General features: G+C 32.8%; 2 protein-coding genes across 3 annotated transcripts; both read right to left on the minus strand.

The window, feature by feature from the left end:
- Positions 1 to 1,801: 1,801 nt before the first annotated feature.
- Positions 1,802 to 16,449, minus strand: LOC116112319. The gene is made up of 21 exons (XM_031398474.1): positions 16,349 to 16,449; positions 16,209 to 16,272; positions 15,904 to 16,005; positions 15,755 to 15,819; positions 15,476 to 15,618; positions 13,318 to 13,567; positions 13,121 to 13,220; positions 12,794 to 12,894; positions 11,844 to 12,056; positions 10,827 to 10,918; positions 10,634 to 10,742; positions 10,484 to 10,547; positions 10,179 to 10,280; positions 10,030 to 10,094; positions 9,792 to 9,893; positions 8,555 to 8,634; positions 8,249 to 8,465; positions 6,560 to 6,615; positions 3,315 to 3,443; positions 2,985 to 3,168; positions 1,802 to 2,237 (listed from the first exon to the last, which is right to left on the minus strand). Exons 1-21 carry the CDS (start codon positions 16,439 to 16,441, stop codon positions 2,112 to 2,114), a joined length of 2,457 nt encoding a protein of 818 aa, XP_031254334.1. The 5' UTR covers positions 16,442 to 16,449; the 3' UTR covers positions 1,802 to 2,111.
- On the minus strand, positions 11,693 to 14,650 carry LOC116112391 (E3 ubiquitin-protein ligase RNF4-like). Of its 2 annotated transcripts, none has more exons than XM_031398537.1 (5): positions 14,553 to 14,650; positions 13,318 to 13,600; positions 13,127 to 13,220; positions 12,794 to 12,894; positions 11,693 to 12,056 (listed from the first exon to the last, which is right to left on the minus strand). In XM_031398537.1, the coding sequence occupies exons 2-5, from the start codon at positions 13,564 to 13,566 to the stop codon at positions 11,820 to 11,822; spliced, it is 681 nt and encodes a 226-aa protein (XP_031254397.1). In that variant the 5' UTR covers positions 13,567 to 13,600; positions 14,553 to 14,650; the 3' UTR covers positions 11,693 to 11,819. The 2 variants fall into 2 exon arrangements, with proteins under 2 accessions (XP_031254397.1, XP_031254392.1); XM_031398532.1 differs by having other exon boundaries at positions 13,121 to 13,220.
- Positions 16,450 to 22,027: the final 5,578 nt, after the last annotated feature.

Consider the following 22,027-nt stretch of genomic DNA (forward strand, 5'->3'; position numbering starts at 1 on the left):
TCCGAGATCCAGATCGACTATGCACTGTGCAGCTCCGAGAAGAATCAAGAATGAAGACGATGGATTACGGCGTAGATCAGCGGTGATGAAGGGTGGACGCTAGAGAAGATCGCGAAATGAGCAGCACCCCAGCTGATGACGAAGCAAACCGTTGACGGTGAAGGCTGCAGCGACGAGTTTCGACGGTGAAGGGAAGACTCTGGCGGTAATTTTCAGAGTTCAGTGAGAGTGAAGCTTCAGAGTTCAGACTTTCAAAGCAAAGTGTGGGACGCGTGAAAATTGGGGGGGTGGTGGGGTGGGGTGGGGTGGTGTGTGGTGAATGAGGGAAAGGAAATGATATTGGGGTTTACTATTTAAGTTTTTATTATTAAATTTAATTATTTTATATTACAAATGTTGACCCAGAATTTTTAAAATGGACGGTTGGACCGGTGTGTGCTACAGTACACCGATCCAACCGCGGGCGCCAGCGGACAGACTAAAAACACCGGTTTTTAGGCTCACCCGACCCGGCTCATCAGCTGGGTCCCGGTTCAACCGGCCGGGCCGGACCAGGTTTTAAAACATTGGGTATGACAATAATCTTTTTCAGATATGATAAAACAAAAAAAAAAAAAAAAATCTCCCTAGGGTTTTATAAATAATATAGGTCCCTTTATAGTTAAATTTTAGAATAATATAAATCTTTCCGTCGTTAAATTATAGGTATTAAAATAAATAATAAGAAAACAATTTGATAACACTTGCTAACTCATATCAAAGATAATTTAATAAATCACTAACAGCTCATTAACGAAAAAATTGTTTTTGTTATTATATCATACCTCAAATAGTTAAATTATGTAAAGGTAACTTGTTCTAACTATTGTTAAAAAGGTAAGAGCTTTACTGGGTCTAAAACTCTAAATTTTGCTAACACCCCCACTTACTAAACCTCGACGTTAGGGCAAATGCACTAGAAATAAAGTTGATTGGGTTTTTTAATTGTCCAATTTATGGATTTTACCGGTAAGACCCAAACTCTAATTGGTGTCCAAATGAACTGATCCGCCAAAAAACTGACTATAGTATAGGTGGAGTGGAGATCAATTGCTCCAAAGTCCAAACAACCCACACACTTGTGTTCTCATTTCAGTATTAAACTACATTAGACAGCCTTCCCATGTTAAAAGGCTGTAAAACTTTTATAATAAAAAGGTTTTTTTTTTTATAGTTATCCTCGTGTGCGTGAACTTTTTTAACAAACACTCAATAGTTTCATATGTTAGTTTCGGAAATATGATCGTAATCCTCATATGCTTGGCCTCTTTTGTACTAGTAAGTTAGTACAAAATATTATCAATTCAATCTTCAAATTTATCAACAATTTTATTAATATAACCCTTAAAAAATATATTAACTTCTCAACATTATTGACAAATTTTGATAAAAATGTCATTTCCTTTAAATTTAAATAGAATAATATAACGATCAACTAAAATTGAAAGTTAGGATCGCATTTCTAAAAAGGAGCTCACTAAAAAAAAGGTTCAAACACATAAGAATTAGGATCACATTTCCAAACCAAACAGGTGCTCACTACATAAAATGCCAAACACACTAAGGTTGGGGTCCGATTTCTGTAACCAATGGGTATTCACTATTCAGTACAAAAAGGCTAAACACACAAGGTTTATTAAAAAAAATTATAAAAATAAAGAATTAACGGTGTTCGTAAAGGCTATTTTAAATTGCGAATCAAGGCGCATTTTTGTGACTGTTACAGCCATTATGTTATCTAGTTTAATCAAAATAAGAAAAATAAAATAACTAAAACTTAGATATGAGTAATTTGTTCGGAACAAATTTCAATAGTTTCCTGAACAAGAGATTTACATGTTTATAAAAGCGTTCCGTAGAAGGATTTTACATGAAAAATTATAAATTATTACGAAGACCGCTCGAACGAAATTTGACAAACATTTATATGCAGACATGAAGCCAAATTGCATTGACTTGTCTAATACTGGTGATATTTTTTACAGAATTTGAGCCAATTATGCAACATATTTCAAATTATAGATGAAGTGATATTCGAAATTACCAAGTGGTGAATAGGATAAACAATGCACTCATTTGCCAGGGGCAACATCAGAATGGAGTTCTGTGCGCATTTGCTCTATAAGTATCTTTTCGACAGCATCAACAAAGCTTGATAAATTTTGTCGAACTGGTAAGTCCAAGGAATTTGCCGCTTCCTGAGAAATTTAAATCAAGTAAAGGAACAAAAGAATCAATAAATGAGTAATTTACATGTAGATATTTCAAATACAGAAGAGCAATTATGAGGGTTTCATAATATTAAAAATATAATATATGATGACTTCCCCTATGCCAACACAAAAACAAGTTTCATGAAGCCAATTTCATCCCGCAAAATCATCCCATTTTAGGTCTGACCAGACAATAGGTAAGGTGAAGAATCTAGAGCAGCAATAATCTGCAAGTGGCACATGCAGAGGTAGGAATCTTAATCAAATGCACCATCATATACATCGAAAATTGTAAATATAGTCATTCTGCAAGAGAATAACAAAAACCAATGGAACTTTTAACAGATGCAAAAGTAAATATAGTCATTCTGAAAGAGAATAACAAAAACCAATGGAACTTTTAACAGATGCAAAAGTTGCCTCGCAAACCAAAAGGCAAGTCATTGATCCTTTCAAAAAATTTCTCTCCTCCACCATTTCTTGGAAATTTCAAAGAAGATATCTACTTATATTTACTGGAACATTCAGCTGCAAAAAACTAAGGATCCTGGTAGATCTTACTTTATAAATTCACAAGTTCAAGTCATTCCCACTTTCAGAAACATCCACTCCATCTATGTTAGATGTCATTAATATTATAAGAGCGGTTTCAACAAAATCACCATTAGAAAGGTTGAAATTCTTGAAATATGATATCTTTCTATAGCAGTTATGGAGAAAAATTCCTCTCACCTCAACCTTGCAAAGAAAGCTAAGAGAAATTCGCTTTGACTGATGATTTGAGCTCTTGAGAGAGATCAATTTCAATGGAGAATTTGACAGTGGCCAACCCTGAGATAACTTTATGAATGCATCAACTCCTCCAAGCAAATGAGCCACAACCATCTCATCTCTGTCCAAGTACTCAAAGAAATGCCTGCATGTTGAACTATACCCGCATAAAGACACTTTATTTTAAGGAATAACTTTACAAATATACCAACCATTATCTTCTGATACCTGACTAAATAATTCAAAAAAATGAAGCTATATAAATTTTACCAACAGATATAACAGTGTCACCTTGATTTATGGGCATTTTTCACTACAAATCGTCTCAGAGTACTTAGAATGATTCTATCTTGTACTTTTCCTACAAACCACTGCAATGAAGACTCTGTCTCGAGCACTGCAAACTGTGAATGGAACTGCCTGCATCATTTAAATAGATTGTGTTCCAATGAAATTAAGCCAATACAAGCAGTACATATAGTCTGTCAAATTCATTTTAGCAAATCCAACTATTATGCTAATGAGATGATAACAAACATACAGTAACCACTCACTCAACAAGAATGTATAAACTATCTTTCTTTGCATGTATATAACAATTCTTACTTTAACTCCCCAAAATAAAAAATATACTGATCCATCAAATAAACTCTATATAGTTTATACGGAATAAATCTATCAGAAGGTGCCACCTTGGTCCATTGCACGCACCAAAGGCTTGTGTCCAAAACTTGACCACAATAATTTGTTGTTGTCTAACCATTACCCAGCAAATGCAAAAAATTCGAATACGCAACCTAAAAGAACCCATTAAGCTAGGAGATCCTACAGAAACGGGCTATCCAATAACAGTGAATTGAAAAGGTTAACTAGTGACTTTTAGCAAATGACATGGTGATTAAAGTGTCAAGAGCTGGAAAAAGGAGAGAGATATAAAACAGAAGAAAACTTCCTTACACAATCAACTGCCGAGAAATTTAAAAATTTTACAGTTATTCTTTATTCAAACTATACTATTTAAGTAACAGAAAATTGTCCATCGCTGATTAAGCCAAAACCTTTATTATTTGGAAAAGTCTCCACCATACATTACTGATATTGGGTGTGCATAAACCCTCATTTAATTGTCCAAATCCTTCTGGACTAACACCAACCCATATCATGGAATAACCCTTCATTGGGGCATACTACCGTAACGAGGTAACCAATAACCTAGTCACTTTTTTTTTCTTTATATTATCTTTACAGTTGAAGTTCATCTTTAAAATTGTAATGACGCAAATATTTATAATTTATTTCACTAATTTGGAATAACATTATTGTTGGTGTTAGTCATGATCTTAACTTTAAAAACTCCCAGCAGCAAATACAACATAATCACACACACACCCAGCATAAATTGCCATATTTATAAACATATACAAACCAATATTACTATCAAAGATAAGGAACAAACAGCACACACTCACGGTAATCCTGGACCATAGATATTAAAATTGTGGGCAAAATGGGAACAAACTCTGCTTCTGCTTCACTGGTAGTGGGAGGGTTAAGAAATTTCTGTTTCCTCAAAATGGTTTTATGATCTTAACCTTCCATCCATAAGGATATTTTAAGCCAAAACAACTGTCTCATATCTTATGTATCAATTGGAGGCCTATTACAGAAGCATTAAAATCTACTTTAATAATTTTCTTCTTACTAGAAGACCAAACAGAAATAAGATAGTACCTTCAATAAATTGCAATTCAGTGAAAGCAATCATAGCACCCTGAAACAATTATATTTCTAAAACCTAATATGTATGTTGACAACAAATATATATTTGAGTATTCATTATGGATTCCCCTAAGAGATCATTGAATTATCATTATCACCCAATGTTTTCAAGAACAATTAAAACCCCTCCTAAATGGGAAAGTTTTCAGTAAAAAATTATTCATGGTTGTTAGCACTAAAATTTAAAGATCACTCAAGGGGTCATAATAATTACCCCTATGGGGGCGTTTGGTTCAGGGAATGTTGGATTACTGGGAATGTTAGATTACTGGAAAATTAGATTACCTTGAAGATTTCTAGGAATCTTTAGTAAAATGTGTTTGGTTAATTGGTGGGTATGTTATATTAATATGTTTGGTTGGGAGGAATAAATTGGTGGATATGTTATTTAAATTACTGAATTGTCCTCTAATTAAATATTATTATTATATTATTTTTTTATATTGATTATTATTTGGATTATTATAACCCCCCTATATTTAAAAACTTAGCAAAAACAACCGCATAATAAAAGTTTGAAAAATCAACAAAGCACCCCCACCAACCCAGCCACTGCCGGCAACCACCGCAGGCCGTCGGCAACCTAACGACGCACCGAAGGCAGGAAATGGCCTTCGTGCGCCGTATGACCATTTCCGGCCAGAAATGATCTGGCCGTCGACGGCTGTGGCCGTTAAAGGTCAGATCTGGCACGATCTAGTCTGGCAGGAAATGGCCATATCGGCGCACGGCGGCCATTTTCGGCCTTCCATGCATCGTTCCGGCGGTGGCTGGCCGCAGCGGTGGTTGCCGGCAGCAGGTGGGTGAGGGTCGTGGCTTGGGTGGACTGTAATTTGTTTTGAATTTAAGGGTAATTTTGTCCAAAAAGTTAATTAATTGAGGTGAAATAGTAAAAGTCATATTTATGTAAATAAATTTAAAAATAAGGGCATTATTGTCCTAAAATTTTATTAATAAAGAATAGAATTGTAATAAAAAAAGATAACCCTGGTAATCTTAGAATATCTAAGAAAATGGAGGTAATCAGATTATCTCCAATATTACCAATAATAACCACTATTGCTATTTGAAGATTATCGGTATCTTATATTAATTGACAACCAAACATAATAATCAAGTAATATAAGATGACTTAACCCCAGTAATCCCACATAACACCCAACCAAACGCCCCCTATATATATTTAAAGAGAACCAAATAGTTCACAGCTGCAATTGGTATTTACAGTGAGCATTTGGCTTCAATCCACAATTATCTTTAGTAAAAATATTCTTGAGAATTCAACAAGTTCAGCAAGATCTTCAATGTAATGAGGCTATGAACAGATAAACAATCATTATCTATATATAGAAGCCCCTTGAGTGATAACTTTCCTTCTAGACTAACACAAGTTGATAAGTATTTGATTGACATATCAGATGAACATTTGTTAATCCTTTTATAGATGATGCCAATTGATTAAGTAAAATCAAAGCGCAATATATTTTCAAACTATATGCATGTCATCCAACAACACCCAAAGATCACCTACAATACATTTACATTATGAACTAGTTCATCGTTCAAACATTATAGAAAGATCATGGTACATGAGCCTTAATTATGTTAAGTGCCACTCATTTCTTCCAATGCATATGCAAGATGGTAAAAGTAAATTCAGTTATTCATGTTATGATTCACAAAAATGAATACAGCAAAGGAATGCATGTGGGCATAGAGAGAGAAACAATGATTAAACCTTGAAAGGGAAAACAAACCTGAACGACTTTGCAACATCAACAATATCACCAATGTATACGTCGTTTGGAAATATCTGAATGACATTGGAATGAGCATTAAAAAGATTTAAAAAGATCTATAAAAGTCTGACCAGATATTATTTGTTCTTCAACATTAGAAGTTGAATATGAATGCCTGTGAAACTGAAACAAACAATTGAACTACTAGATGACAAGAAAGAAACAAAACTGCATATTAAAAAATCAAATAATATTAAAAATAGCAAACTTTTTATTATCATCAAATGAGAAAGAATCTTCACCTACCAATTTTCCTATAAGAAATTCATCTTCCAAGTGCCAGTCTAGACAAAAATAATTAATCTTTTGGATATGTATTTTATTTTATTTCAAAGAAAAAGAAACTGACTCTAACATTAATAGACGTGATTGCAATAATGAAACTTGGCTTCATTGGCCTAAAGAAAGACTTAAAGATAAAGAACCAAGAAAAAAATGGCAAAACATGACATTCTTTGAGTAAGTAGATGAAATGATTTTTGAAAACAAAACCTTATCTCTACACATCTGAAAACAAGAGGAGGTAAAGATTTTAGATAGCTAAAACTTTCTTTTAGTCTCCCCAAAGTTCTCATAAAAACACAAGAAATCTGTCTAGAAATTGCAGAGATATAAATCCATCCATCTGTGCTTTTCTCTTAATACTCATAAAATGAAAATAACAGGAATGTTTAATTATTTTAAACTAGGCAGCTGTCTATAGTGAAAAAAAAAAAAGCTTTCAATTTAATAATTTATTGCCCAAGCAAAGACCCCAAGCATCACAATTTAACAAGGAATGGGCAAAACATCCCCCAGATCCTACAGTGCAAGGCACCCTATGCACCCATACAATTAACGGGGAAACCAACCTAATAGCTCAAGCTAGTTGGTGGAAAGGTTGAAGAGGTATACTGCATACAAAACCATAACAAATTGAAGATTTCACATATGTAGTATTTCCAAACGACCCCTCTAAGGTGCAGGCCCAAATTAAAGACAGAACTAACATATCGAGCATAAAAATAAGGGAAGGAATGATCTATGAAATGTGTCTAACAAACTCTGATAACATGATGGAGCAACCAATCCAAAAGTTTAAGCTGGCAGATAATGACTCGTGTTTCAACAAGCATGTGAAGGCATATTAAATACAAGTTTTATTCTATGACAGATTTTGCTAACATCTGCCCTCACAAGTAGGGCCAACAGAAATAAAATAAAATAAAACATACAGAGCACAAGAACCAGCAAGATGGATCCACAAAACAAGCCAAATTTTGTATAGATTCTAATACCATGACCAAAAAACCAATTCAAATATTTAAGCTAGTGATTGAAAGATCTCAATAGGTATATGAAACTGCATCAAATTAAAGATTTAGTCAATATGGATATCCTAAGAATAACAATACAAGTTCCAAAGATTGGGCTATTGTAAACTTTAACACTCATAGCAGTGCTCTTTGATTCTTAGGTGGCTTCTTGTGAAAATGATGGTTGCCTTTACACAAATTCTCCGTGACATACGTAAGCTCAGACATGATTTATTTTTCACTGGTATGGCTAGAAGTGCATAATGTTGGAGTGTCTTTAGTTCTTTGCATTACATGGAATATAAATGAAGGGGATGATTTCAAGTTGTGAGAAACATAAAGGATGAAATACCTCAACATTCTTCAATTCCATAGTCCCATCTACAAGTTCTATAAGCAACTCATGGTTCACTTCAGATGGCTCACTGACATCTTCAATTGTTTGCTGGAACGACAATCCCTCTAATTTTGGGATATATGTTTGCATTGACAACCTAAAACAGTTTCCATCACATTCAATAACCTTTAGACCGGTCAATGAATCCTCAATCTGTTCTACAACATCAAACCTGAAAATAACCATAAAATAAGCATGTAAGGAAAAAGGTAGAAGATACAAAACTTACAGATAATTAAAGCCCAAAAGTCTATGAATTACCTTTTGTACATAGAATCGAGATCTTGCAAGGAGTTCAGAATTATATTATTCTTTTCAATCTCACTTTCAAGTTCTAAAAGCTGGAAGGTATACAAAAACAGGTTATTACCCACCAGTAAATAGACAAAAGAAAAATATACACATGTTCCTATCTGTCTTACACATAAATCAACAATTATAAATAAAAAGACAAACCAAATATAAAACCATATTAGCAATCTTATCCTAGCACAATAACAGAGATCATAAAAAGCAGCCCTTAAAGGGCCCTCCCCTCATGGAACCATAGAAAACCTACTAGCATCTCCAACATTTAGAAATAAAAAGTGAGCTGCCATAAGTTCTCCCAACTAACCCCAAATTCTTTCTACAAGCCTAGTTCAAATGAACTATTTATTACATCAGTACACAAATCTAATGTGAGACAAAAAGATAAAGGAGAAGGAGAGGGAAAAAGAATAAGAAGAGTATAAATTAAAAAGGGATGAACTATAAATAACTAAGAAAAGAGAACCAAAAAGGAGAAAGAATTTGCAGAAAAGGGAAGAATTTAGAGAAAGCGAGTAGAAATAATTCATTCATCATAATTATGTATGTCATTAGTTTCTATTCTCCACAAAGAAACATAAGGCCCACTCATAATGACAAGAGCCCTAAATGAAAAGGAAATCTAAATTTACTCTAAATTAGTTATGCAAACGCTATTTAAAAGAAAATCATATCAAGAGAACCAAATACCTCAAACAAGAAATATCCCTAAATAAAATATTTCCCTAAAAATATAATGAAACTTGGATTATTGATTTTACGTCACAACCACTTGTGCTGCTCTATACTTCACATTTTAAGTAGTCTCCAACCTATTAATCTCCAAAGAAATTTTTCAAAAGCACTTGGGGCCTAATTAAACAAAATTACTATCTAATTTATGTAGCTCCACACTAAACTGGTTTAAGAACATTTTGTATTTCCACAGGTTAGCACTTACATTCATCATGCCAACAATTCTATCTGAATCCTCTCATAAATTTCTCTTAAACACAAAGCACCAGAAACAATATGATACAGTGAGAATAAACTTAGCGTCAGAAATGAACTTGAAACTCGAAATTCTTGCAAACATGCCAGACTCTTGATGAAGTGAAAATATGATGCAAATAATTTTGCACAAGCATCATAAAAAATAATTCACAAACCAATCATGGAAGTACCAAACAAAAATGTTCAGGATTAACACCTCAAATTTCTGGTCTTCATGAATTTTCATTATATCTGATTGATCTTCTTCATCTTTAGAGCAATCGGCATGTGGATTCTCTATAGCCTTCCCCTGACCCAACTAAATAGTACACAAAATCCATCATCAATTGCTTCAGTTAAACAACAAGCTTGAGCTAATATTATTTTTCTAACCACAGAAGAACTAGTTTGAAACAAATAGTAAAAGAAAAAATTGTTGTCAATGAAGAACCAACCTGGGATGCAACTAAATCCAAAGAGCAATTCAACTCTTCAAGATCACTCTCCAGTCTATTGGAATCTGCAAACTCAAATACACACACATGGATACTGAGTACGAAATTGTGTAAATATATGTGCAACCCAGGTATATAAAATACCTCACCTTCTACACGGGATCTTGTAAGAGACTCGATTTCATTAGAGATTTTACTGCCTACAGCCTCTACAGTCTTCAGCTCCTCTTTCAAATGCTCTAAGTATGCATCTGCATCACCATTAAGAAATAAAAAATAAAAACCACTCAAGGCCCACTTTGGTCAAAATTTCACCTCCTTATTCTATTCCATACTATAATTTTAAATTTTTTCCCTCTTTTCAATTACGTATTTTGCATCATAATTTTACAAGTTTTTCTATTTTTTAATCTAATAAAAAACCCAAAAAAAATAAAGTTAAAAGCGGGTTTACCTATATCTTTAATTCCCAAAAAACTGACATCGGAGCACTCCGATATAATTTCCTTCACTTTGCTCTGCAAAATTTTCATTATATCAAGTAAAAAAAAAAAAAAAAACCAATAAATTTAAATTAAATGAAAAAGGACACTAGAAGATTTACCTCGAGGTGAAGAGCACAATCTTTGAGTAAATTCTCCGAATCAGTACTGATGGCTTCCCGTTCAAAGTCTTCGTTACTTCTATGGATCTCCATCAACTCTCTCACTTCACTAAAATTCACAAACAAACAAGAAATTGTACATACACGCATGCATAGATAAAGTTGATGAAGTTGTATGAGAATAGAAAAAGACCTGCGAATGGAGTGGAGATCGAGAGGAGCAGAAGAAGTAGAGACTTCCATTGCGTCCGCCATTTTTGTCTCAATTACTCTCTCTCTCTCTCTCTATGAACCAGAACGCAGAACCACTGTTTTTTTGAGGGAAATTCAAAAAGATTAAATTGGGAAAGATGCCAGAGATAGGGCTGGAGTAATGGGGCGGGCCAATCGGGGCCGGTCTTGGTTTTAAAACCTACGCTGCCAGGTCAAAGCCTAAGCCCGTTTGAAATTATAGAACTATGAATGTTTTACTCTTATATTCCTTTTCGTGTATTGAAAATTTAAAAATAAAATTTATGATAGACTTGGTTCAATGATTTTCTTAAATAATCCAATAGATCCGGTACCATATTGTTAGATTTGCTTTTAAATCTTTAATTACATCAATTTCAATCATTTATACTTATAAATCTCTCATGTCAATTTTTTATATATCCATATTTCTATTGATAATCTCTTATTCTAATTGGAAAATAATTGAATTTTTTGTTACAAATTTAGATGATTGATCTCTCGTGTATCCAAAGCACGTGCACACACACAATGATATGACACAACCTCATTAGGTGGTTGAATTCATTCAAAAATTATTCAATCAATAGAGATTTTTGTTTTCGGTGAAAATATTAATTTAAATTCATACCACAAGAACTTTTACACTTTAAAGTATCATAGACATGAATTTTACTCTTCAGAGTATCATAGGTTACAACTTCAAAAACATTTCAAGGGTTAAAGTTCGTCAAATTTCTATATATCCTTCTTTACTGGATGTACATATATACATATTTTCTTAATGAAAAATACTTATAGATTATCTTTAAAAAAAAAAAGATCTGGTTAAGTCCTCTATTTCAACATCAATATCTTTGCCCAAAGGGAAGTGAAGACTGTCATCACCAACTTCAAGCAAATAAATAACAAGCTGTATCATTAATTCAAAGGCATTACACTATGATTTATTCATTCAATTGGTTGTTGGAAGAAACACCCTGATGATGCCTCTCTTTCCAAGTTTCTTCCTGCAAGTAGGACATTTCCCTTGAGCTGCAATGGCTTTCTTTATGCATTCCTGGCAGAACACATGGCCACACTTTGTTGTTGTTGCCATACTCATTGGACCGATGCAGATCGGACAAATGAAACTGGGCGCCTCGGGCTCAGGATTCTTCGAAAACTCTACTGGTTTCACAACATTCTTCTCCTGTAAATGGAAATATAATCAAGGATTATAAACTGTTAAAGTAAAAAACTATAAAATGAACTAAAATCTGCACGAGGAATGTACATAGATAGATTGAGATTTCGCATTATAATGTTGTTTAACATCTTGGTCCAAGTCTTATAGTTTTGACTAAGGGGAAGATAAGAATGCAAAAAAATGATGATCTATGTAATGGAAAGCAATTATGAGGAATTGGTTTACAATATGAAGTTTTTGAAGCTGCAAATAGAGTTAGTTCAGCTTTGCTGTCACTGATGCAGTCTTTTCTTCCTAAATTTCCCAGATCTCTAATGGATTATATGAACTGCGGAAGGATAGTCAAATAAGATGAACATCACTAGAAAGAAATCTATTGCAGAAAATAAAGCAATCAAAGAACAGAAATATGAAGGTAATTTCTTAATTTCGACATCCAGAAGAGTAAAGAAGGTTATATTGGCCTTATTTGATATTGCATCAGAGATATTTGATTGAAGCAAGAACATTGAGATGAATTAAAATCACTTGAGCCGTGATAGATGGTAAACACATAAAATTGATGCTAGCGATTCTTTATCTATGCACATAACATGATCTTTGCCCATGCATAAACAGATGCAGAAGAAAAGCTACAGAAAAATTGCCATGGCGATGACATACTATAGACACAAATATAAGAACAAAAATATCAAGCAAGTAGCAATATAGTAGCTTCTATATAAGCTTGTTATAATGACCTTGTCTCTGTTACTAGCTTCTTCCATCATGCTAAGATATCTACTAGTAATTACTTCATCCATCGGATCTCTTCTTTGCTTGCAGTACCAGTTCGCCGTTTCTGTACATTAAAATTCAGCACCAGACTTAAGCATTATCTTAATATTAAGAAACAAAACATACAACAAATTAACTGACTTCAAAGCAAACATAACAATCGTCAAGCAACATAATTAAAGAACACAATTCTCATCAGAGTCGCTCAAGAGTAATGTCATTTTTTGCCAGATAGCATTTATGATATACATGGATTCTAAAAGATTATGGACTAAAGACCATTTACTTACTGCTACCTGAAAGACTATTTAACAATCCGCCAGCCTCATTAGGCACATCTTTTAGCCCATCGATAACCTGAGACTGGTTTCTCCGATAATTGTTCTTGGCCTAACAAGAATTAAAATCGACAGAAATGAATCAGTATATCTGAAAATAATAAAAGTTCCTCAGAAAAGAAATTTACATGAAGATTATTATATCATACCTCATCAAACATACTTTGGTCAATTATAGCAACATCATCATCAATGATCTCAATACTTCTGCTTTCCTCTTGATAACCTTGGCACGCTTCAGGTGGACACTGTTGAGAATTGAAATTGAAGGATATGTCAGCCGGGGTCGTGCTCTCATCAGGCGGTGGATTGTTGAGGTCCAGGTCTGGTAGAATTCTCCTCCTCTGAGCATTTTTGACATCCCTTTCTGGAAATTTCCCTAATTCCTGTGTGCTCATGCTGTTTTTAAAGCTTTTATAATCCTAAAGTATCCTGAAGAGAGCATAATTTACCAAGAATATTTCAGATCTTTCAGAACTGAAGTGTTCACAATAATCACTAAAACCAATAGATTAAATGATCAGCTATGATATTGTCATTAAAATAAAACCAAAAACTAAGGATATACAGAGCTTATCATGCATTCAATTTTGACAAACCACTTAAAATTTACCCAGAATACATGTATTTTTGCCAATGAGAATATGAGAAAAGCAAAGAAACAAATTCTTTATCTATTCTTTTCCACCAATTTTTTCCTCTTGCTGGACCTCAAACATCAATATCCTAAACAACGAAGAATATAAAACAACATTTAATTCTCATTGCAGATTGTTTTATAAATTTCAGATTCTTTGTGTCCTCAAAGCAAGCATCAACAGGGCAATAAAGTTTTTCTAATAATAATTGAAGGATAATTTAATCTAAACTAAGAAATCTGTTTCAAGGGAAAGGTTAGAATCAAAACTTTTTGTATTTTCAAATTTTCAATCCAGCCTTCTCCTCAGAAGTAGGCAAAAATGCATTTACAGAAGAAACTACCGTCTCCTAACAATAACAATAGTCCAGTTGACTCACAAATTATAACGCCATAATACTGATTAATTTTCTCATTTCTTCACTGCCTTAATCAAAATTAGTGTATCAATATAATCCAAAAAAAGAAAACAAAAAAACAAAAAACCCATAATATTAACCAATCTTTAACGCATAAGAGAACTGCAAACACAACACAACACTAACATGCACTCTGACACGTAAAAAAACACAGAATCCAAAGCGGGTCTGTGACATAATACAAAAATTTTAACGTGCAATATAATAAACAGACAACAGCTGACATTTTGTCCGCAGTTAAAGATTTTATAGAACTTCTGCAAGTCTAATTTTCATGTATATGTGTGTGTGTGTGTGTGTGTTTGTTTGAAAGAGAACTAGAACTTACCTATGGCGAGATTTTGAAAGAGTTTTGCTGATGAAGAAAGGGGTTTTTGGAGAAGATGAAAGCAAAGAAAAATGGGGTTTTTGGTGAAGATGAAAATGAATGACAGTAATGGGAAGAAAGATATTGCTGAGGCAAAATTTCCAAATAAAGAGAAAATGTAATNAGGAGGAGAGGGAAAAAGAATAAGAAGAGTATAAATTAAAAAGGGATGAACTATAAATAACTAAGAAAAAAGAACCAAAAAGGAGAAAGAATTTGCAGAAAAGGGAAGAATTTAGAGAAGGCAAGGGGTAGAAATAATTCATTCATCATAATTATGTCTGTCATTAGTTTCTATTCTCCACAAAGAAACATAAGGCCCACTCATAATGACAAAAGCCCTAAATGAAAAGGAAATCTAAATTTACTCTAAATTAGTTATGCAAACGCTATTTAAAAGAAAATCGTATCAAGAGAACCAAATACCTCAAACAAGAAATATCCCTAAATAAAATATTTCCCTAAACATATAATGAAACTTGGATTATTGATTTTACGTCACAACCACTTGTGCTGCTCTATACTTCACATTTTAAATAGTCTCCAACCTATTAATCTCCAAAGAAATTTTTCAAAAACACTTGGGGCCTAATTAAACAAAATTACTATCTAATTTATGTAGCTCCACACTAAACTGGTTTAAGAACATTTTGTGTTTCCACAGGTTAGCACTTAGATTCATCATGCCAACAATTCTATCTGAATCCTCTCATAAATTTCTCTTAAACACAAAGCACCAGAAACAATATGATACAGTGAGAATAAACTTAGCATCATGAATGAACTTGAAACTCGAAATTCTTGCAAACATGCCAGACTCTTGATGAAGTGAAAATATGATGCAAATAATTTTGCACAAGCATCATAAAAAATAATTCACAAACCAATCATGGAAGTACCAAACAAAAATGTTCAGGATTAACACCTCAAATTTCTGGTCTTCATGAATTTTCATTATATCTGATTGATCTTCTTCATCTTTAGAGCAATCGGCATGTGGATTCTCTATAGCCTTCCCCTGACCCAACTAAATAGTACACAAAATCCATCATCAATTGCTTCAGTTAAACAACAAGCTTGAGCTAATATTATTTTTCTAACCACAGAAGAACTAGTTTGAAACAAATAGTAAAAGAAAAAATTGTTGTCAATGAAGAACCAACCTGGGATGCAACTAAATCCAAAGAGCAATTCAACTCTTCAAGATCACTCTCCAGTCTATTGGAATCTGCAAACTCAAATACACACACATGGATACTGAGTACGAAATTGTGTAAATATATGTGCAACCCAGGTATATAAAATACCTCACCTTCTACACGGGATCTTGTAAGAGACTCGATTTCATTAGAGATTTTACTGCCTACAGCCTCTACAGTCTTCAGCTCCTCTTTCAAATGCTCTAAGTATGCATCTGCATCACCATTAAGAAATAAAAAATAAAAACCACTCAAGGCCCTCTTTGGTAAAAATTTCACCTCCTTATTCTATTCCATACTATAATTTTAAATTTTTTCCCTCTTTTCAATTACGTATTTTGCTTCATAATTTTACAAGTTTTTCTATTTTTTAATCTAATAAAAAACCCAAAAAATATAAAGTTAAAAGAGGGTTTACCTATATCTTTAATTCCCAAAAAACTGACATCGGAGCACTCCGATATAATTTCCTTCACTTTGCTCTGCAAAATTCCTTATAATTTAAAAAAAAAAAAAACCGATAAATTTAAATTAAATGAAAAAAACACTAGAATTTACCTCGAGGTGAAGAGCACAATCTTTGAGTAAATTCTCCGAATCAGTACTGATGGCTTCCCGTTCAAAGTCTTCGTTACTTCTATGGATCTCCATCAACTCTCTCACTTCCACTAAAATTCACAAACAACAAGAAATTGTACATCAACGCATGCTATAAAGTTGATGAAGTTGTATGAGAATAGAAAAGACCTGCGAATGGAGTGGAGATCGAGAGGAGCAAAGAAGTAAGACTTCCATTGCGTCCGCCATTTTTGTCTCAATTACTCTCTCTCTCTCTATGAACTAGAACGCAGAACCACTGTCTTTTTGAGGAAATTCAAAAAGATTAAATTGGGAAAGATGCCAGAGATAGGGCTGGAGTATGGCGGCCAATCGGGCCGGTCTTGGTTTTAAACCTACGCTGCCAGGTCAAAGCCTAAGCCCGTTTGAAATTATAGAACTATGAATGTTTTACTCTTATATTCCTTTTCTGTATTGAAAATTTAAAAATAAAATTATGATACACTTGGTTTAATGATTTTCTTAAATAATCCATAGATCCGGTACCATATTGTTAGATTTGCTTTAAATCTTTAATTACATCAATTTCATCATTTATACTTATAAATCTCTCATGCCATTTTTATATATCTATATTTCTATTGATAATCTCTTATTCTAATTGGAAAATAATTGAATTTTTGTTACAATTTAGATGATTGATCTCTCGTGTATCCAAGCACGTACACACACAATGTATACACAACCTCATTAGGTGGTTGAATGCATTCAAAAATTTTCAATCAATAGAGATTTTTGTTGTCGGTGAAAATATTAATTTAAATTCATACCACAAGAACTCTACTCTTTAAGTATCATAGACATGAATTTTACTCTTCAAGTATCATGGTTACAACTTCAAAAACATTTCAAGGTTAAAGTTCGTCAAATTTCTATATACTTCTTACTAATGTACATAATACATATTTTCTTAAGAAAAATACTTATAGATTATCTTAAAAAAAAAAAAAAAAAAAAGATCTTATTAAGTCCTCTATTTAACATCAATATCTTTGCCCAAAGGGAAGTGAAGACTGTCATCACCACTCAAGCAAATAAATAACAAGCTGCTCATTAATTCAAAGGCATTACCTATGATTTATTCATTCAATTGGTTGTTGGAAGAAACACCCTGATGATGCTCTCTTTTCCAAGTTTCTTCCTGCAAGTAGGACATTTCCCTTGAGCTGCAATGGCTTTCTTATGCATTCCTGGCAGAACACATGGCCACACTTTGTTGTTGTTGCCATACTCATTGGACCGATGCAGATCGGACAAATGAAACTGGGCGCCTCGGGCTCAGGATTCTTCAAAACTCTACTGGTTTCACACATCTTCTCCTGTAATGAAATATAATCAAGGATTAAACTGTTAAAGTAAAAAACTATAAAATGAACTAAAATCTGCACGAGGAATGTACTAGATAGATTGAGATTTCGCATTATAATGTTGTTTAACATCTTGGTCCAAGTCTTATATTTTTGACTAAGGGGAAGATAAGAATGCAAAAAAATGATGATCTATGTAATGGAAAGCAATTATGAGGAAGAATTGGTTTACAATATGAGTTTTTGAAGCTGCAAATAGAGTTAGTTCAGCTTTGCTGTCACTGATGCGTCTTTTCTTCCTAAATTTCCCAGATCTCTAATGGATTATATGAACTGCGGAAGATACAAATAAGATGAACACACCTAGAAGAAATCTATTGCAGAAAAAAAGCAAGCAAAGAACAGAAATATGAAGGTATTTCTTAATTTCGACATCCAGAAGAGTAAAGAAGGTTATATTGGCCTTATTTGACATTGCATCAGAGATATTTGATTGAAGCAAGACCATTGAGTGAATTAAATCACTTGAGCCGTATAGATGGTAAACACATAAAATTGATGCCAGCGATTCTTTATCTATGCACATAACATGATCTTTGCCCATGCATAAATAGATGCAGAAGAAAAGCAACAAAAATGCCATGGCGATGACATACTATAGACACAATAATGACAAAATATCAAGCAAGTAGCATATAGTAGCTTCTATATAAGCTTGTTTAAATGACCTTGTCTCTGTTACTACTTCTTCCATCTGCTAAGATATCTACTAGTAATACTTCATCCATCGGATCTCTTCTTTGCTTGCAGTACAATTCGCCGTTTCTGTACATTAAAATTCACACCAGTAAGCATTATCTTAATATTAAGAAACAAACATACAACAAATTAACTGACTTCAAAGCAAAGATAACAATCGTCAAGCAACATTTAAAGAACACAATTCTCATCAGAGTCGCTCAAGAGTAATGTCTTTTTTGCCAGATAGCATTTATGATATACATGGATTCTAAAAGATTATGGACTAAAACCCATTTACTTACGCTACCTGAAAGACTTAACAATCCGCCAGCCTCATTAGGCACATCTTTCAGCCCATCGATACCTGAGACTGGTTTCTCCGATAATTGTTCTTGGCCTAACAAATAACATCGACAGAAATGAATCAGTATACTGAAAATAATAAAGTTCCTCAGAAAAGAAATTTACATGAATATTATATATTATACCTGATCAAACACTTTGGTCATTATAGCAACATCATCATCAATGATCTCAATACTTCTGCTTTCCTCTTGAAACCTCGGCACGCTTCAGGTGGACACTGTTGAGAATTGAAATTGAAGGATATGTCAGCCAGGGTCGTGCTCTCATCAGGCGGTGGATTGTTGAGGTCCGGTCTGGTAGAATTCTCCTCCTCTGAGCATTTTTGACATCCCTTTCTGAATTGCCCTAATTCCTGTGTGCTCATGCTGTTTTTAAAGCTTTTATAATCCTAAATATCCTGAAGAGAGCATAATTTACCAAGATATTTCAGATCTTTCAGAACTGAAGTGTTCACAAAAATCACTAAAACCAATAGATTAAATGATCAGCTATATATTGTCATTAAATAAACCAAAACTAAGGATATACAGAGCTTATCATGCATTCATTTTGACAAACCACTTAAAATTTACCCAGAATACATGATTTTTGCCAAGAGAATATGGAAAAGCAAAGAAACAAATTCTTTATCTTTCTTTTCCACCAATTTTTTCCTCTTGCTGGACCTCAAACATCAATATCCTAACAAACGAAGAATATAAAACAACATTTAATTCTCATTGCAGATTGTTTATAAATTTCAGATTCTTTGTGTCCTCAAAGCAAGCATCACAGGCAATAAAGTTTTTCTAAAATAATTGAGATAATTTAATCTAAACTAAGAAATCTGTTTCAAGGGAAAGGTTAAATCAAAACTTTTTGTATTTTCAAATTTTCAATCCAGCCTTCTCCTCAGAAGTAGGCAAAATGCATTTACAGAAGAAACTACCCTCTCTAACAATAACAATAGTCCAGTTGACTCACAATTATAACGCCAAATATGATTAATTTTCTCATTTCTTCACTGCCTTAATCAAAATTAGTGTATCAATATAATCCAAAAAAAGAAAACAAAAAAACAAAAACCCATAAATAAACCAATCTTAACGCATAGAGAACTGCAACACCAACACAAACAACATGCACTCTGACACGTAAAAAAACACGATCCAAAGCGGGTCTGTGGCATAATACAATTTACGTGCAAATAATAAACAGACAACAGCTGACATTTTGTCCGCAGTTAAAGATTTTATAGAACTTCTGCAAGTCTAATTTTCATGTATATGTGTGTGTGTGTGTGTGTGTTGTTTGAAAGAGAACTAGAACTTACCTATGGCGAGATTTTAAAGAGTTTTGCTGATGAAGAAAGGGGTTTTTGGAGAAGATGAAGCAAAGAAAAATGGGGTTTTTGGTGAAGATGAAAATGAATGACAGTAATGGGAAGAAAGATATTGCTGGCAAAATTTCCAAATAAAGAGAAAATGTAATGAATGTGATAATGGAAAGGAATAATTGTAAAGAGTGAAAAAGAGTACAGGTATCGTGAAAATCTTGTTGCCATTTCAGAGCCATCGTAGCTCCTTGTTTTACTCTTCACAGTTTCTTTGTTGATCTTCATCGGTTTCGCTTCTTTACATTGGCAAAAAAAAATAATAATTAAAAAAAACGATGTGATAAAAATATTCGTTAAAATCCTTTCACGTTTTTATTAAAATTAAATCCCAAATCGAAGGGAGAATCTTGTTTTATAAGAAGCTTGCATACCATCCAGGCATCCACCAAGGTAGATATTGGAATTCCAACAAATTTATGGAAAAATTATTATCTTAATTTTAAATATTCTCTCTAGGAACGTTTATTTTTTGCCCCCATTTATGAGTATGGATGCGAAAAAAAATTTAAAATTTGGTGTAGGATGTGATAAAATTAAAAAAAAAAAAAACTTCAAAATCCAATCGACATAAAATGAATTGTGGTATGTGATATTTTTCGGGTGTATAGGGGTTTAAACTAAGAATTAAAAAAAAAAAAAAAAAAAAAAAAAAGATGGAACTCAATCTCAATATTTTATTTTTATTTAAATAAGAGGTTAAACAAATCAAATAAAAACTTTAATTTTTAGTTTGGAAATTTTTTTTTTTTTTTTTTTTTTACATTTATTATACACCTTAGTACCTTATCATATATATATATATATATATATATATATATATATATATAGAGAAGAGAGAGAGAGAGAGAGAGAGGAGAGAGAGAGAGAGAGAGAGAGAGAGAAGAGAGAGAGTACAACCGCTCTATATAATCATAATACTGGATCAAACTAATTTTATTACTATGAAGAGATTATAAATTGATAGAGGTATATTTATAAAAATTATTATTTTGACTTAATTATCCTTAGTGCAAATGGTATAAGGGTAAAATATACATTATATTAATAATTAATTAATAGAGTATGTCAAATCCAAGGTAACATTGATAAAAGAGATATACATACATAATCTCAAAAAGCTAGTACAGTGAAATCTCTTTATAGTGATACTTTATATTGGAATAAATTCTACATAGTCATAAAAAATTATATTCCCAATTTGGGATAGTTATAAATAAGAATAAACTCCACACTATAATAAGTTATAATTTTTCTAATTCACATCTTAAGGAAAGTTGCCTCTACATAGTAATAATTATTTATATATTGCAAAAAAAATATATGGTATGTTACATTTAAGGTTTAAGATGAAATAAAATATTTATCTAAAGTTGTTTGGGACAATGATTTATGCTTTAGAGTTGTTACCACATCTTTTAACTTGCGGGTACATTACTCGCTAGCATGGACATTTTCTTGTTAAAGCTAAAACATTTCTAGCTTCTCAAGCATGTTTACAACTTTTTGACATGAAATTTTTTGTATTTTCCTACTATCATCCTCATAATTATTTCTTTTTTCTTCTTGTTTAATTGTAGAAATGATTTTTTCTTTTGTTAAAGCATACATAACCTGTTACTCATTTGGATTATTAAGGAAGACATTAATATTTATTCGATTAGTGTAGTAAAGTTGTTGAATCTAATCACTCAATTCTATAATGACTCTTTGATTCTCTCTATTCACTTCATTTGTAACTTGCAATTCATTAACATCAAGAGTCCTAATTTTGTAATGCTTAAAACAATTGGCAATTGTCTGTGACTTCACATCAGTTGCCATGCAACAACT

This window comes from Pistacia vera, unplaced genomic scaffold (assembly GCF_008641045.1).
Source record: "Pistacia vera cultivar Batoury unplaced genomic scaffold, PisVer_v2 Contig120, whole genome shotgun sequence".
Lineage (NCBI taxonomy): Eukaryota > Viridiplantae > Streptophyta > Magnoliopsida > Sapindales > Anacardiaceae > Pistacia > Pistacia vera.

Bases quoted from the DNA above. Each gene is read 5' to 3' on its own strand.
- LOC116112391 (XM_031398532.1), bottom strand. From the start codon at position 13,566: ATGAGCACACAGGAATTAGGGAAATTTCCAGAAAGGGATGTCAAAAAT. The intron at 13,221-13,317 runs GTATGATATAAT...AATTCTTGTTAG, and splicing joins ACCAAAGTATGTTTGATGAG to GCCAAGAACAATTATCGGAG. The intron at 12,895-13,120 runs GTAAGTAAATGG...TTTAATGTACAG, and splicing joins AAATAGTCTTTCAGGTAGCA to AAACGGCGAACTGGTACTGC.
- LOC116112319 (XM_031398474.1), bottom strand. From the start codon at position 16,441: ATGGAGATCCATAGAAGTAACGAAGACTTTGAACGGGAAGCCATCAGT. The intron at 12,057-12,793 runs GTCATTATAACA...TTCCATTTACAG, and splicing joins AAGCTAGTAACAGAGACAAG to GAGAAGAATGTTGTGAAACC. The intron at 2,238-2,984 runs GTGAGAGGAATT...TAAATTTCTCAG, and splicing joins GCTTTCTTTGCAAGGTTGAG to GAAGCGGCAAATTCCTTGGA.